Raw genomic sequence first — 14,046 nt, forward strand, 5'->3', positions numbered from 1 at the left:
ATCAAGCGTAATTTCTCCATTACTACATCTTCACACTTCTATACTGTAGCCTTCTGGTATTATCATTAAGAGGTTAAAACTGCCTGTAGGAAATAGACTAGTCAAATAGGCAGACAATTCTGTTTCATGTAATCCCCAAATTTATTCCAATGTACATGCAAATAAATATATTTTACAGTATCAACAAAACATACATTTAAAAAATATTTATGTTTCTATTAAGAACCTACACAACCATCCAAAGGAAGCCTTTTTTAATCCACTTGGAAAATGTATTCACCTTGGAATAAATATCAACAGCACTTTACAAAAAAACAACAGTTAAATCCTTAGGGAGGGAAATTTAAATCACCGAAATACATTTTAGCTGCATTAGAACTTGCAGTTTTTACCAAATGTGATACTATTGACCAACAACAGATAACCACCCACATTAATATCAGAGGATGGCATGTGATAAACATATGCTATAGACTTTATGGTCCAAAAATCGATTTTGACACCGAATCCAGATCTGGAATTAAACATAGTTGGTTTCAACTGAAAAATACAATACTATGCCAGTGCAGATGCCGATGAGAAAGTAACAGTATGCAGTTGACCTCCACTAGGCAGTGTACTGTATGTTGTGTTAGACTGAGGTTTGAGTACAGAATCCTACAGTTGAAAAAAGAAAAAAAACCTTACAGACAAAAAGTACAAAAATAACCTACAAACAAAAAAACTAACAAAATGTTGGCATCTTTTCACCTTGGTTCAGTTGCAGCTATTGGCTCCCACAGAAAGGGGAGTATCAGTCCACAGCAGCCTTTTAATAACACTGGCTGTGAATGTTTGGTAGGTTTTTAAAGTGCACATTCATTTACAACTTCTGACAGCCACATGGTGCCCTCATGGTCAAATATAATGCAATACATAGTTCTTGTCAAAAGATGTGCACTAGATCTGGAATAGGGGCCTGTGTGGAAGTTACGTCAATCTCCTCCACCATCCTCACTACACGCTGAGGCCATCACACTGCACATATTGTTCCAAAACATTTCAATCTATACAGAAAGTTCCCCTCAGCATAAAGGTAAGGTAAGCATATGGCACAATCATAAGAACGTGAAGTTCTTGTAAACTGATCCCGATTTACAATTTTAATTGACCACAAAGAGACCCTTGAAACAATATAAATATACTGTTATATAAATTATTGTTATTATAAACAGAATTTTAAGCACCTACCACTGGCTAAAAATAAAAACCACAGAAACAAATCTTAGAATTGTCACTGCAGTGGACCACCTATGTTGTGAGTATCTGGAAAAGGCTGACTAGCCTGGTTCCTTGTTTGTCCTGAATGTCATAGAAATTGGCCAGACTGCCCCAGCAGACCTGGGACCAGGCTGGGACCAGGCTATTGGAAGACACCCAATTGACAGGTTCTTAGTCGTTCGTTGTGGTGCCTGTAGGTTCAGAGTGGTTGGCTGCAGACTGGTCATGGTTAAATGCAGCCTTGTGATCAGCAGCAGTACTAGGCTGGATTACAATTGGTGAATCCTCACCTGTAGGGAGAACAAAGATCATGTAGCATTTATTCACTGATGTCTTCTAGTCCAAGCCTGCAATGGGCTACCATCCAGACATACTTACAGTGTACGGAAATCTGGGTTCTTACCCATATCCTCAGGTTCGAATTTTCTAAACTTGTTTTTGTACACCAAGATTAATAAACAAACAGTACAAAAAAAAAGTATAGAAATCAATAGCCAACATCACAAACAAATAGTAACAAAGCCATCTGGCTGGCAATGGGGAAAGTATTGAAATAATTTCAACCAGCTGTGTGAAAAACCGTGAGGGGAAACGTGACAAGCAGTTTGAGCAGTAATGTGAACAGTAAGAACGCTGAGGGGTTAGCGAGCCACTTTCCAAAAGACCAAACACACACACGGGTTAATGAACTGTAGCAGAGAACAGCAGTGTCAGAAATAGGTTGTGCAGAAAACATACATAACGAGCGTTAGAGCCCACTCAGTTTGGAGTTTCACCTGAGATGGCAGAGGCTGCGCTAGGGCCTGGCTGATCCGTTATAATAGTTATAGGCTCCCCACCGGCTGGGAAATGGAAAAACATTTTCAGACTCCTCATACATCACCAAAGTTCTGAAGAGAGGCTCACTCTAAAACAAACATTTGTTGTTTACACTTGCCCAAGGGCATGATAGTTAGATCAAGATATATTGCAAAAGGGGGAGTAAAATAATATAAACCACAGTCCTTATTTGGTATCTATCAAGAGGATTCCTGAAATGTATGTTTACAAACATCCCAACCTGCAAAAACTAATTTCAGGGAGGTGGCTTCCCTGGCTACTGCCAACACCCCCGGGCATCAGGGAGACACTATTAAAATGCAGGAGACTCCCGGAACTTCCGGGAGAGTTGGGATGTCTGTGAATACTAATCACAACAATGCCCAAGTAGCCATTTTGGGTAATTCTGATAATCACAGGTCTGTAATTTCCTCTGGCCATTTGTGAGGCTGGCTTGTGTGAATAAGAAAATGAGACATCTAATATGATTATGTTGAAGAGCTTTAGAAATGACTAAAACACATATCTTCAAATGCTGGCAGCTGTGCTAATAACCTACTAAAAGTAGCTAGCTTGCGTAATATGATGGCTTCAGCATGAAATATCCTTTTTTTTGTACACCTACATTTTGATTTGTCAACATATATGCTGCAGTAAAAAAAATTATATTCGAAATGATTTGTTTTAAATAGTGTCATAAATTGTGTCTCTGATTCATTAATAAGGCCATTTTCTCTTGAACAACATGTTTAATGGAATACTAGAAACTTAAGGCCAGTAAGGGCTCATATCAATTATAAAAAACATTCAGTGGCCACATTATTAAGTACACTGCTTGTTAGCACAAATAGCCAAACTGTGAATCATGTAGCTGCAGCTTAATATCTAAAGCATGCACACATGGTCAAGAATTTTAGTTGTTACACGCTCCTCTGTGAAATTAACACTGCATGTGGTACCAGGGCCCCAGGCCTACAACCAACAGCACCCTGTTTGGTTTCTATCCCCAAGCCAAATGCATTCAAAATCACTGAGCAAACCACCCATAAAGAAAAACACTGGCCGCTCCAGACAACCAGGTACTCTCATTCTCCGAAGCTGACGGGAGAGACACTGAAAAGACCGAATAATCAAAGTCACAGGCCCAGATAGGTTTTCCAGTGGCCTTCTCGGAGCTTGTGCCAAACAGCTGGCGGGTCATTTCACCAACTGGGTCGGACACCATCCTATGCAGCAGGAAACATTCTGATGGGCAGATCACCTGCAGAGAAGTTTCAGGCTACAATGTCCTTTTTCTACTCACAGACCTAACACTAAGGCCCTCAGGAATGTGTTCTCAACCATCAGCTCTACTCCCTGTTCACCCATAGCACCACACCAACTCGATCATCCAGTTTGCAGATGACACAGCAGTGGCGGGCCAGATAACCATCAACTGGCAGTCAGGGATAAGCAAACCGGCAACATGGGGCCACACGCCAGCTGTTCTAGACCACACCATGAGACACAACGACAGATTCCTGAATACGTCGCCTGTTCTGAACACCTACATTGGTCCTGCTCAAGTGGACACATGTATTGACCTCATGCACGCAGACACGCACGCACAGTGTAAATACTCTGCATTATTAATACTGGTCTTGTTTATCATTATTATTATTAGTTATATACTTAGAATTTGAATACTAGTAAATGTATTTTACATTGTCAAGTAGGGGCCTGAAGTAAGATTACATTGTGTGATGTGCTGTGTATCCTGTGCATTTTACAAAAATAAATACATCGGCTAGTGTTTATTTACATTGATCCTGTTGCCTAATCATTTCAACCCCAACCGAATGTACACAATCCTCCAAAACGATATAAAACCCTGCACATCGACTGTTGCTCAAAAGAGTTATTGTTGCTCATTGAATATACACACCATACTCCCTGTGTTAACATTTTTTTGTCATTCTTGTTTTCACTGCATTATTGGAAAAGGGCCCAAAAGGAAGCATTCCACTGTCAGTATTGACTGTTGCTGATGTAGCTAGTGACAAATAAAATATAATCTACTAGTAATCCATCTTTTAGTAATCCTTTCTGCACCTCCCCAATCCCCCGAGGCCTTGCCCCACTCACCCCTTTCCTCCTCATCTCTGATTTGGGCCTCCAAATCCTCTGGGTCAACGTGTCTGTGCTCCTCCTTCAACTCTGACTGGCACTTCCCACAACAGCAGCAACAGCAACAGCAACAGAAGCAGCAGGTGAAAATCCCGCAGCACACAATCAGGGCCTGGAAAATACAGAAGACGTTTTTCCACACAGGGCGTAACTGACTTAATGATTTCATGCAGTCCCTTTTACAGTGTTAAATAACAACAGTAAACCCGTTTTTCTCATTTTCTTTGAACCCCCATGATCATAATGATTAACACAAGAGTACAAGTTAGCAACAGCAGGATCATGAGTTCCCAACAGAGAATTTGTACAATAAATCACTGTATAATGAGTAACTTTGAGTATGCATATGGGAAAGTGAATAGAAAACCCATTTCACCTTGAACCAGCACTTTTGCATAAGGAAGTAAACGTTAACACTGTCATCTCCAAACTGCTCGGCCGCATAGAGCCCCATGGAGCCATACTCATCGTAGATCTTCCTCTTCGTCTCCTCACTGAGGATGGCGTTGGCATTGTTGATCTCTTTAAACTTCTCAGCTGCCTCCGGGTTGTCTGGGTTCTTATCAGGGTGATACTTCAGTGCTAGTTTCCTGGGAGAGGGACAGTTTGAGTCGAAAGGCACACGCACAAAACACGTCATCCCTACAGGTGTCTACCAAAAACCCCGCAGTCAGGAACACCTTTCTCAGAGGCGAAAACATTCACTCATGCCCACTCGTTATAAAGATGAGTGGGTCTAACATGCCAATTATCATTCTGAAGTGCTACTCACCATTTGGGAAGAGACTAATCATTACAACACGCACATCATTGCAACATGCACACCAGTTTTAAACATTCTCCACATTTGGAGAAACTGTAGTTAAATCTCACTAGTTACCAGAGAGAAGGGAACATCTCTTGGACGAAGCCCTGGAAGTAAACTACATATGTGGACAGTGTGCTTTCACAAACTGATCACTTGTATTTTTACAAATGCCATTTATATATGTTGAAATGTCCCTGTGGTCAGCACATATATACGTGTAGGTGAGACAAATCCCTGTTGCTGTTTACTTTGCACAGACTATTGTCTCACTTAGATATTTTGGGATGGAGTGGGATTGAGAGAAACGTCCTTCATAGAGAATCTTTCTGTCTCCACATAATCAACACTCCTCATGCTCTTAATGACATATTTCACATGAAACCATATTTTTTTTTATAAAAGTGATTTCTGAGCCATTACACTTCACTGCAAGCTTATCACTAATACACGTCTCTGTAAATATGTATCACACTTCCTTTATATGCTAATATTTTCTATGATATGTCTATAATATTTGCTTTAAATCCTGTCTCAGGACGTGATGTAACTGGGAACTGCCAATATAAGGCCTTTTACCCCTGCCAGGGATTTCAAAGCCTTATGAGACCTGAGGGTCTAAACGTATCTACAGTATAATAAACTGACTTGGACCCATTAATACCAGTGTGCTGCATTATCCTTCTGATTGGAAGGGAGACCACTTGTCATGGTAGTTTGAGTAAAGACATGCCATCTAGGGTGGTCCGACAATCCAAGCCTCTGTCACTGGTGCACATAATGATGCAACGTGGGTCGGATTCCAGCCTACTCCTGTTTCAGTACACAATCTTCTCCTCTGTTAATAAACCTTAACACTGCCACAAATGTATCTTAAATAAATATTATGTCTGTGCCACTAGCTGATGAGTGGCTGGGAAGCGTGATACAAATTGTCCAGGGAGTGGGGAGGCTGTGTCAACAGGATTTCCTGATGTAATCACTCTAGCAACTCCCTCAAGCAACTTAGTCACTTGCAGACCTTACATGACCCACGTGTCTTCCTGGTTGGAATACCAGTGTGCTTATGAGTAAAAGTTGCCACAATCTTAAAATGTCCTGAATACTTGGGGAGTTATTACAATGAGGCAGGGCCATATACAGTTGAATGTGTCAAAATCGGTAAAGGGAGAAAACGGGGATACAATTTGGCTTGGACAAATTAAGTGGCTACGAAATACTGATCAGATAATACAGTCAGCATGAAATGTGATTTATAAAAATTTTAGTGTAGAAATCATCTGAAACTCAGAAAAGACGTCAAGGGAAGTAATGGTCAAATGTTGTCTTCCTCAAAAGCCATTATCTGTGGATGGGTTTCATACCTGTATGCTTTCTTTATTTCTTCTGCCGAAGCCCCCTTCTCCAGTCCCAGTATCTGGTACAGACTGGAACCAGCAGTAGACATCTTACGTTGAGGCCTTTGGTTCGGTTCCGCCATGTTTTAAATCTGTAGTATTGATAAATATAACAACTCAACATATATGTTCTGGGGATACTGTCACGAATGTATATAGAATTTTAGCTCATCAAACCAGGACGCCAAAAAATTCTAACAAGTACTGTTGGTCACCGGTCTGCATTCCACCAACCATTCGCAGACACCACCCCATGCAATAGAATTAAGCAACATTATTAGCCGAATGAAAGAATACATACACACCCATGGGTTAACACTCACCGCCACATACAAAACATAAGAAGCGAGTTTTCTGAGCAATAACCACAATCCCTTCTTTATAATTTAACCGATTTACAATACCAATTGTGGCAAGCACTGAAAGGACCAATAACTTTCTAAATCTTGCAGAAGCCATACCTGCACTCCAGAAATAAGCTGGTCTTATTTTTTTTTTAACGATCTTTCAAAAACAATCATGAATGGTTCATGGGAAGAAACCCATGTAGTTTTATTCATTAATCGTAATATAAAAAAACGACGAGGACAAAAACATTGCAATAATCAACCTTTAAAGACTGATACTGAAACACGTTGTAGGAAAGTTACCGCTCGAGTTTCAAGTTGTTTAAAAACTGTGCATGAGGAAGTAAAATGCAAACAGTAAGACACAAATAATCACATCCACATTTTACCAACCTTGTAACAACGACCTCCTTTGGTGTACCTAGAATCTGGTAGGGTTCGCGGCACAATTATTGTTGATGCATTTGCCAATAAAAATTGACTTACAGGAACAAAAGTTTCCTCCGTAACCAAACATTTAGGAAGTAGAAATGTTCACGATAGCCTGCCAATTCCGGTTTTCAGAAGGCAGTGAGGAGAGCAGAGGTAAGGAGAATCAAAATGAGAAAAGCCACTAGCCCTCACTGACTCCACAACCGCAATGATTTGGAAGTATTCTCTAATGTTTTCGATGGATTGTGCGAAAATCTCAAGCTTTTGGGGTACCCTTACTAGACTAAAATTGTTTATTGCATATGAACATAACTGACATGTTTCCATCAGCAACAGCCATTACGGTCTGCAATTATGCAGAATGAACATACATTTTGAATTGAAAAGCAAATGATTAGGCCAACAAAATCTTTATTATAAGTAGAAAATCATCAATGTGCCAAATATAATTACCTATAATACAATATTCGTTTCAGGATAAAGAGTGAAAATAACATGCATTATTTGATCGAACAATAAACAAGCTGATACAGATGTCATACACATGAAGTATCATGACATTCCTTGACATTTGAATTCAATGTCCAAATTGATCAACCACACATTTAATTTTATGAAACACCAGGAGATGGCGCTATGTCACTGGAGTTCCCATCATTGTGGGTTCACAACATTAATGACAATCTTGCCGATGTTTCTGTTGGCTTCCATGCGTCTGTGAGCATCAGCCACCTGCTCCAGGCTGAACGTACTGTCAATCACAGGTCTCAGCAGCCAGGGAGAGGTGGCCTGTTCTGAGAAGTGAGGTAGGGCCCTTTCGGAGAAGGCTTTCACCAGATCTGCTTTATACTGACAGGAGAAAACGCAGGGCAAAGAATATCACGTTTAGGAAATACTAACAAAGACAGCTCTCTGGGGGTAAGGCATAATTATTTCATTCCATGACATAAGAGCTACAGGTCAAGCTCCAACACATTGTAAGTTTAACTTTGGCCATTATTTGCCCGAACACAAGTTGGCGGTGCCGCCCTTCACAGACATCAGATTTTCAGGTTTTTTGTATCCTTTTGGTTCATGTTGTTAACAGAAAGTCCTACTCAAGTACATTACACATAAGCAGTCAATTGATTGATCAAGGAATGAATTCTCAGTACTTGCTCCCACCTGCAGACTGCGTGACCTGAGGAGACTAGAGAGAAGTTGTCCTCGTTTGGACAACAGCTTGCCCAGAATGTCCCCATTCACCGTCTTCCCCCCCAAGCATCCATAAAGCACCCATCTTCCATCAGTGGCTAGGCAAGCTACGTTCTTCGCCCAGCTGGAGCCACCAATGCAGTCTAGAATGACATCTGCTCCCCTGCCTAAAATACACACGCCTCTTTAGTCTAGTTTCATTAAATAGCATTTCTGTATTCATCCCTTTCGGCATGTCTAAGATTTGTCTGTGCATTTAACTGATTCGAATGCATATGATGAATGGAACTATCAAATGCACGGTGTTACAAGCAGTTCAAAACCTAATTTATTCAGAATTCTGAGAAATAAAATGAATGTTCTGATTGATCTGAATTTTGTCCCACCAGCAGTAAAATGATTAACTTTCTCTGCAAAGTCCTCTTCTTTGTAGTTGAAACCAGCAGCAGCTCCCAGTGTCTCTGCCATCTGTAGTTTCTCAGAGCTTCCGGTAGTAACTATGGGAATGGCTCCAGCCAATTGGACCAGTTGGACAGCAGCAGTTCCAACCCCACTGGCTCCAGCATGTACCAACACAATCTCTCCCTTCTTCACCATAGCTACAGTGAGGGAAAAAGATATTTGAACAACTACGGATTTTGTACATTTGCCCACTGACAAAGAAATTATCAGTCTATAATTTTAATGGTAGGTTTATTTGAACAGTGAGAGACAGAATAACAAAAAAAAAAATAAGTGAAATAAGTATTCGACCCCTCTGCAAAACATGACTTAGTACTTGGTGGCAAAACCCTTGTTGGCAATCACAGAGGTCAGACGTTTCTAGTAGTTGGCCACCAGGTTTGCAAACATCTCAGGTGAGATTTTGTCCCACTCCTTTTTGCAGATCTTCTCCAAGTCATTAATGTTTCGAGGCTGACGTTGGGCTACTCGAACCTTCAGCTCCCTCCACAGATTTTCTATGGAATTAAGGTCTGGGGACAGGCTAGGCCACTCCAGGAACTTAATGTGCTGCTTCTTGAGCCACTCATTTGTTGCCTTGGCTGTGTGTTTTGGGTCTTTGTCATGCTGGAATACCCATCCACGACCCGTTTTCAATGCCCTGGCTGAGGGAAGGAGGTTCTCACCCAAGATTTGACGGTACATGGCCCCGTCCATCGTCCCTTTGATGCAGTGAAGTTGTCCTGTCCCCTTAGCAGAAAAACACCCCCAAAGCATAATGTTTCCACCTCCATGTTTGATGGTGGGGATGGTGTTCTTGGGGTTATAGGCAGCATTCCTCCTCCAAACAGGGCGAGTTGAGTTGATGCCAAAAAGCTAGATTTTGGTCTCATCTGACCATAACACTTTCACCCAGTTCTCCTCTGAATCATTCCGATGTTCATTGGCAAACTTCAAACAGGCCTGTACATGTGCTTTGTTGAGCAGGGGGACCTTGCGGACACTGCAGGATTTTTGTACTTCACGGCTTAGTGTGTTACCAATTGTTTTCTTGGAGACTATGGTCCTAGCTCCCTTGAGATCATTGACAAGATCCTCCTGTGTAGGTCTGGGCTGATTCCTCACCGTTCTCATGATCATTGCAACTCCACAAGGTAAGATCTTGCATGGAGCCCCAGACAGAGGGAGATTGACAGTTATTTTTTGTTTCTTCCATTTGTGAATAATCGCACCAACTGTTGTCACCTTCTCATCAAGCTGCTTGGCGATGGTCTTGTAGCCCATTCCAGCCTTGTGTAGGTCTACAATCTTGTCCCTGACATCCTCGGACAGCTCTTTGCTCTTGGCCATGGTGGAGAGTTTGGAATCTGATTGATTGATTGCTTCTATGGACAGGTGTCTTTTATACAGGTAACAAGATGAGATTAGGAGCACTCCCTTTAAGAGTGTGCTCCTAATTTCTGGCTTTCTGATTGAGAGGGAATCAAATACTTATTTCACTCATTAAAATGCAAATCAATAACATTTTTGACATGCGTTTTTCTGGATTTTTTTGTTGTTATTTTGTCTCTCACTGCTCAAATAAACCTACCATTAAAATTATAGACTGATCATTTCTTTGTCATTGGGCAAACGTACAAAATCAGCAGGGGATCAAATATTGATTTTCCCTCACTGTATACAGACATAACATTAAAATCTGAGTTTTTGATCAATCCTTAGTATGAATGCCTGATTTTTGGCTGGATCTCCATTGGGGATCTCAATAGGACCTCTTCGTTAAATTGAATGATTAGAATGTAAAAGTGACTTTATACCTACAAAGTGAAGCAGCTGAAATGCAGTGAGCCAGGCCTCAGGGATGGCTGCAGCCTGGTAAAGAGAGAGCTGAGGGGGGACGGACATAAGGAGCTCCTCTGGTACTGCCACATACTCGGCATACCCTCCTCCAGAGAGCAAGGCCATTATATGGTCCCCTGGAGCCCAGCACCTCCTAAGCCCTGGACCAACACTGGCTACCGTGCCAGCAACTTCCAGACCCAGGACCTGACTTTCACCTGGTGGAGCTGGGTACAGTCCTTTTCTCTGTTGTACATTTTTTTTTTGTATAATGGGTAGTTATTCGCAATTTAATAACAAAAATTATGTTTGGAAGGTAGCTACATTACCCATATATAAATATATAATCAAACAATGTCTTAGGCCTACTGTCTAGTGAAATAAAATTGGAGTTTGTAGGTGAGACAAATATTATTGCCATAGAGTAATATTTGTATGGTCAAAGGAGGTTTACCTGCAATGTGTCGGCTCTGTTCAGAGCGGTTGCATGAACTCTAATAAGGACTTGTCCGTCTTTGGGTTGGGGTCTGGGGACCTTCCTCAACAGCATATTCTCTGGTCCTCCTGGTGTGTCAACACACACTGCCAGCATCATCTGATCCACATAATGTAATACACATAACATTTAATTCGTGTGTTCTGGCAATTCAGCTATACCTGTTCCACGCATTGGCACAGTAAGAAGCTTCTGCGTGTCTACAATCCAATCGTCAAAATCATGTTCCTTGGGGGGCCCCAAATAAGTGCAATAAAGACTACGAATAAGGTACTTGCATTGTTTTTAGGTTTTTCATGTCTCTGATGTTGTAACATGTCTTCAATAACTTGTTTACGGAAATAATGTTATGAATAGATCACTGAACAAAAAATGTTACCCGTTGTTCCAAGAAAAGTGTTGGAGACCAACCTAGTTGCGCAAAGTTTACACACTGTTTAATGGGGAAGTGCTATGCGGTGAAGCTATACGCGGACAAACCGGGACAAACTTAAGGGCTATTCCAGAGAAATGGCAAAAAAATTCCGGGTTCCCTGAAAATATCCGGCTTCTCTTAACCAACTGAAGGGGGCGCTGAGTTTTTGGTTCCAGATTGGCTGGTTCTAAATCATTAGGGTAAGTGATTATTAGGCTTGGTTGTTTATAGGGTGACCAGACGTCCCGTTTTCCCGGGACAGTCCCGTATTCAGCTGTTGTTTTTTTTATTTAGAAAGAAACATGTTTTGTCCCGTATTGTCACTTGGTCCTGTTTTTTTTTATTGTTCCGACCTACTGCCCATTCAAATGTGACAGGTTGTCGTGATTTGCCATCACTGATTGGACATCTTAAAGTTCTTTATTTTTTCTTCCTATGATCAAATCCCATTTTAGTTCTAACGAGCTGCCAAGCCCAAGCCACTGTGCGCACGAAATCCAATCTTGCTTTAACAAATATTCATGGAGGCAATGTTTTGTTCGAGAACATTTTGCTTTAAAGTGCACAGCTTTCTATGACACATTCATGGAAGACAAGCGGACTCCGAGAACGATTGTTTCATGCGAAAAGTACAACAGGCCACCGGACTCCACACCCCCAAATTAATTTAGTAAATGTGAGTAGGCATTGTTACTGTGTACACCTGAAACGTATAGGTTGTTTACATTTTTCTTGTTATCACAATTCTGTAAAATAGTAGGCCCTACTTTGTTGTGCATTGTGTGTAGGTGGTGTGAGGGTGTGCTAGAAAAAGTTGAAAAGGAATGTTTTGAGTGAAGATCAGAACCGTTCAATTTGCGGTGGTCTCTTAATTTTAAACCTTCTGTTCCTCACTCAAAACCTTCCTTTTCCACTTTTTTGGAAAGGAAAGAAAAAGGTGCAGTGGTCTCTTAATTTTTTCCGGAGCTGTATTTAGTTTTATCTGGTTCCAGTTTTGCTGTAGAATAAGTGTTGTCATGAGAGCACTTTGAATTGAATATAACACCATTCTTTTGGCTATGCCATTGCAATTATGATGCTGTAGGCTACTACAATTTAGGTTATAGGCCTCTCAAATTTACCCATGTTTGCAGGGCTATTTGATTATTAAATCATTCCACGTCCCTTAAATATTTACTCGGTAGGTTCGTTTCTGCCATGATTCCAATATAGCTTTTGCGTCAGTGGTGTTAATTAAATGTTAAGGCTATAATAGCAAAGCAATACAGTTTGGAGCTATATTCAAAGCCTGTCAGAGTGAAACCATGGTTGGTTATATTGAATCAATCAGTCAATCAATCAAATGTATTTGTGAAGCCCTTTTTACAACAACAGTTGTCACAAAATGCTTTTACAAAACACCCAGCCTATTGGACATATATGGGTTGAGTAAGTTAACCAGATGAATGTTTTACTGTGTGGAAGAATGATAATACATTTTGAAAAATCTAAAGCATCTATTCAAGATTCAATAACATGTAGGCTAACCCACAGCTCACAGTGCAGGCTCTGAAGTCAACTGGTTTTAATTTCGAACTTGAGCCAAGCGCTGTCATTTGCATAGTTACCTACCTGGGTTATAACCACTATTAGGAAATGTAGCAAAATGTGGCAATTTATATGTGTATGTGGGCAGATTTTTGTCAAAACATTCTTACAGTCAACATATCTCATTCTGCCACAAAAGGCTATTTATTGAATTGGAAAAACAAGTCCTGCAAGGTTAATAGAAAAACAATTCCCAGCAAGCGGTTCTGCTTATAAAGCTTTATAAGATTCTTGGAAGCTTAGTTTTACCTTACACGGAGCTTAAACATTTTACAGGGTTTATGAGGGGTTGTAATCTATTTTACTCACCCTCCCAACAACTATAGCAATTCACCTCGTAAACCATTACAAGGTAAACATAAACTAAAGAATAAAACCTTTAAAAAAAAGACAAACAGTGGCTGTCAGCATAAGAAAATACAATTTATTTTTTGTATAATCCACTCCTCAAAACCCAGAAATTCAATACCTTTCAATGCATTGTTAATTGAGTAGATGTCATAGCAGCCAACACTCCCACCAGAAGTAGACTATCCAGTGGCCTATATTGATTACATCCACACCTCAAAAGTTAACAGAGCCACACGGTCTGGAACTATAAGCTAATGCTTAGGTCCTGCTGCAATCACCAGGTAAGAACTAAACTAAAATGATACCATAAAACATTTATTTTCAGGTGAATTATGAATAGGAAGATAGTTAGATATGATAATTCACGTCTTTACATCAGCATTGTTGATATGATGAATAGAGAAGCCTAATTCAACATTTTCCTTTTATTTCTAAGCACCATGATTCCACATGATCTGGATATGACAGAGATGGTCATCTGTAGGAGACCAAAGTCT

The 14,046-nt window shown here is 40.5% G+C and overlaps 2 protein-coding genes across 5 annotated transcripts; both read right to left on the minus strand.

Moving 5' to 3' along the window:
* Window positions 1–132: 132 nt before the first annotated feature.
* On the minus strand, window positions 133–7,414 carry dnajc5gb (DnaJ (Hsp40) homolog, subfamily C, member 5 gamma b). Of its 4 annotated transcripts, none has more exons than XM_029125745.2 (6): window positions 7,281–7,414; window positions 6,415–6,539; window positions 4,622–4,835; window positions 4,204–4,357; window positions 2,037–2,102; window positions 133–1,550 (listed from the first exon to the last, which is right to left on the minus strand). In XM_029125745.2, the coding sequence occupies exons 2-6, from the start codon at window positions 6,528–6,530 to the stop codon at window positions 1,432–1,434; spliced, it is 669 nt and encodes a 222-aa protein (XP_028981578.1). In that variant the 5' UTR covers window positions 6,531–6,539; window positions 7,281–7,414; the 3' UTR covers window positions 133–1,431. The 4 variants fall into 4 exon arrangements, with proteins under 4 accessions (XP_028981578.1, XP_010876857.1, XP_010876858.1 ...); XM_010878555.5 differs by having other exon boundaries at window positions 7,188–7,414; XM_010878556.5 differs by lacking the exon at window positions 7,281–7,414 and adding an exon at window positions 6,909–6,960.
* Window positions 7,415–7,518: 104 nt separating this feature from the next.
* Window positions 7,519–11,640, minus strand: tp53i3 (tumor protein p53 inducible protein 3). Its single transcript, XM_010878551.4, has 6 exons — window positions 11,475–11,640; window positions 11,155–11,295; window positions 10,679–10,946; window positions 8,807–9,019; window positions 8,391–8,587; window positions 7,519–8,075 (listed from the first exon to the last, which is right to left on the minus strand). Exons 1-6 carry the CDS (start codon window positions 11,511–11,513, stop codon window positions 7,881–7,883), a joined length of 1,053 nt encoding a protein of 350 aa, XP_010876853.2. The 5' UTR covers window positions 11,514–11,640; the 3' UTR covers window positions 7,519–7,880.
* Between the last annotated feature and the right edge of the window lie 2,406 nt (window positions 11,641–14,046).

This window comes from Esox lucius, chromosome 15, assembly GCF_011004845.1.
Source record: "Esox lucius isolate fEsoLuc1 chromosome 15, fEsoLuc1.pri, whole genome shotgun sequence".
NCBI classification, from domain to species: domain Eukaryota; kingdom Metazoa; phylum Chordata; class Actinopteri; order Esociformes; family Esocidae; genus Esox; species Esox lucius.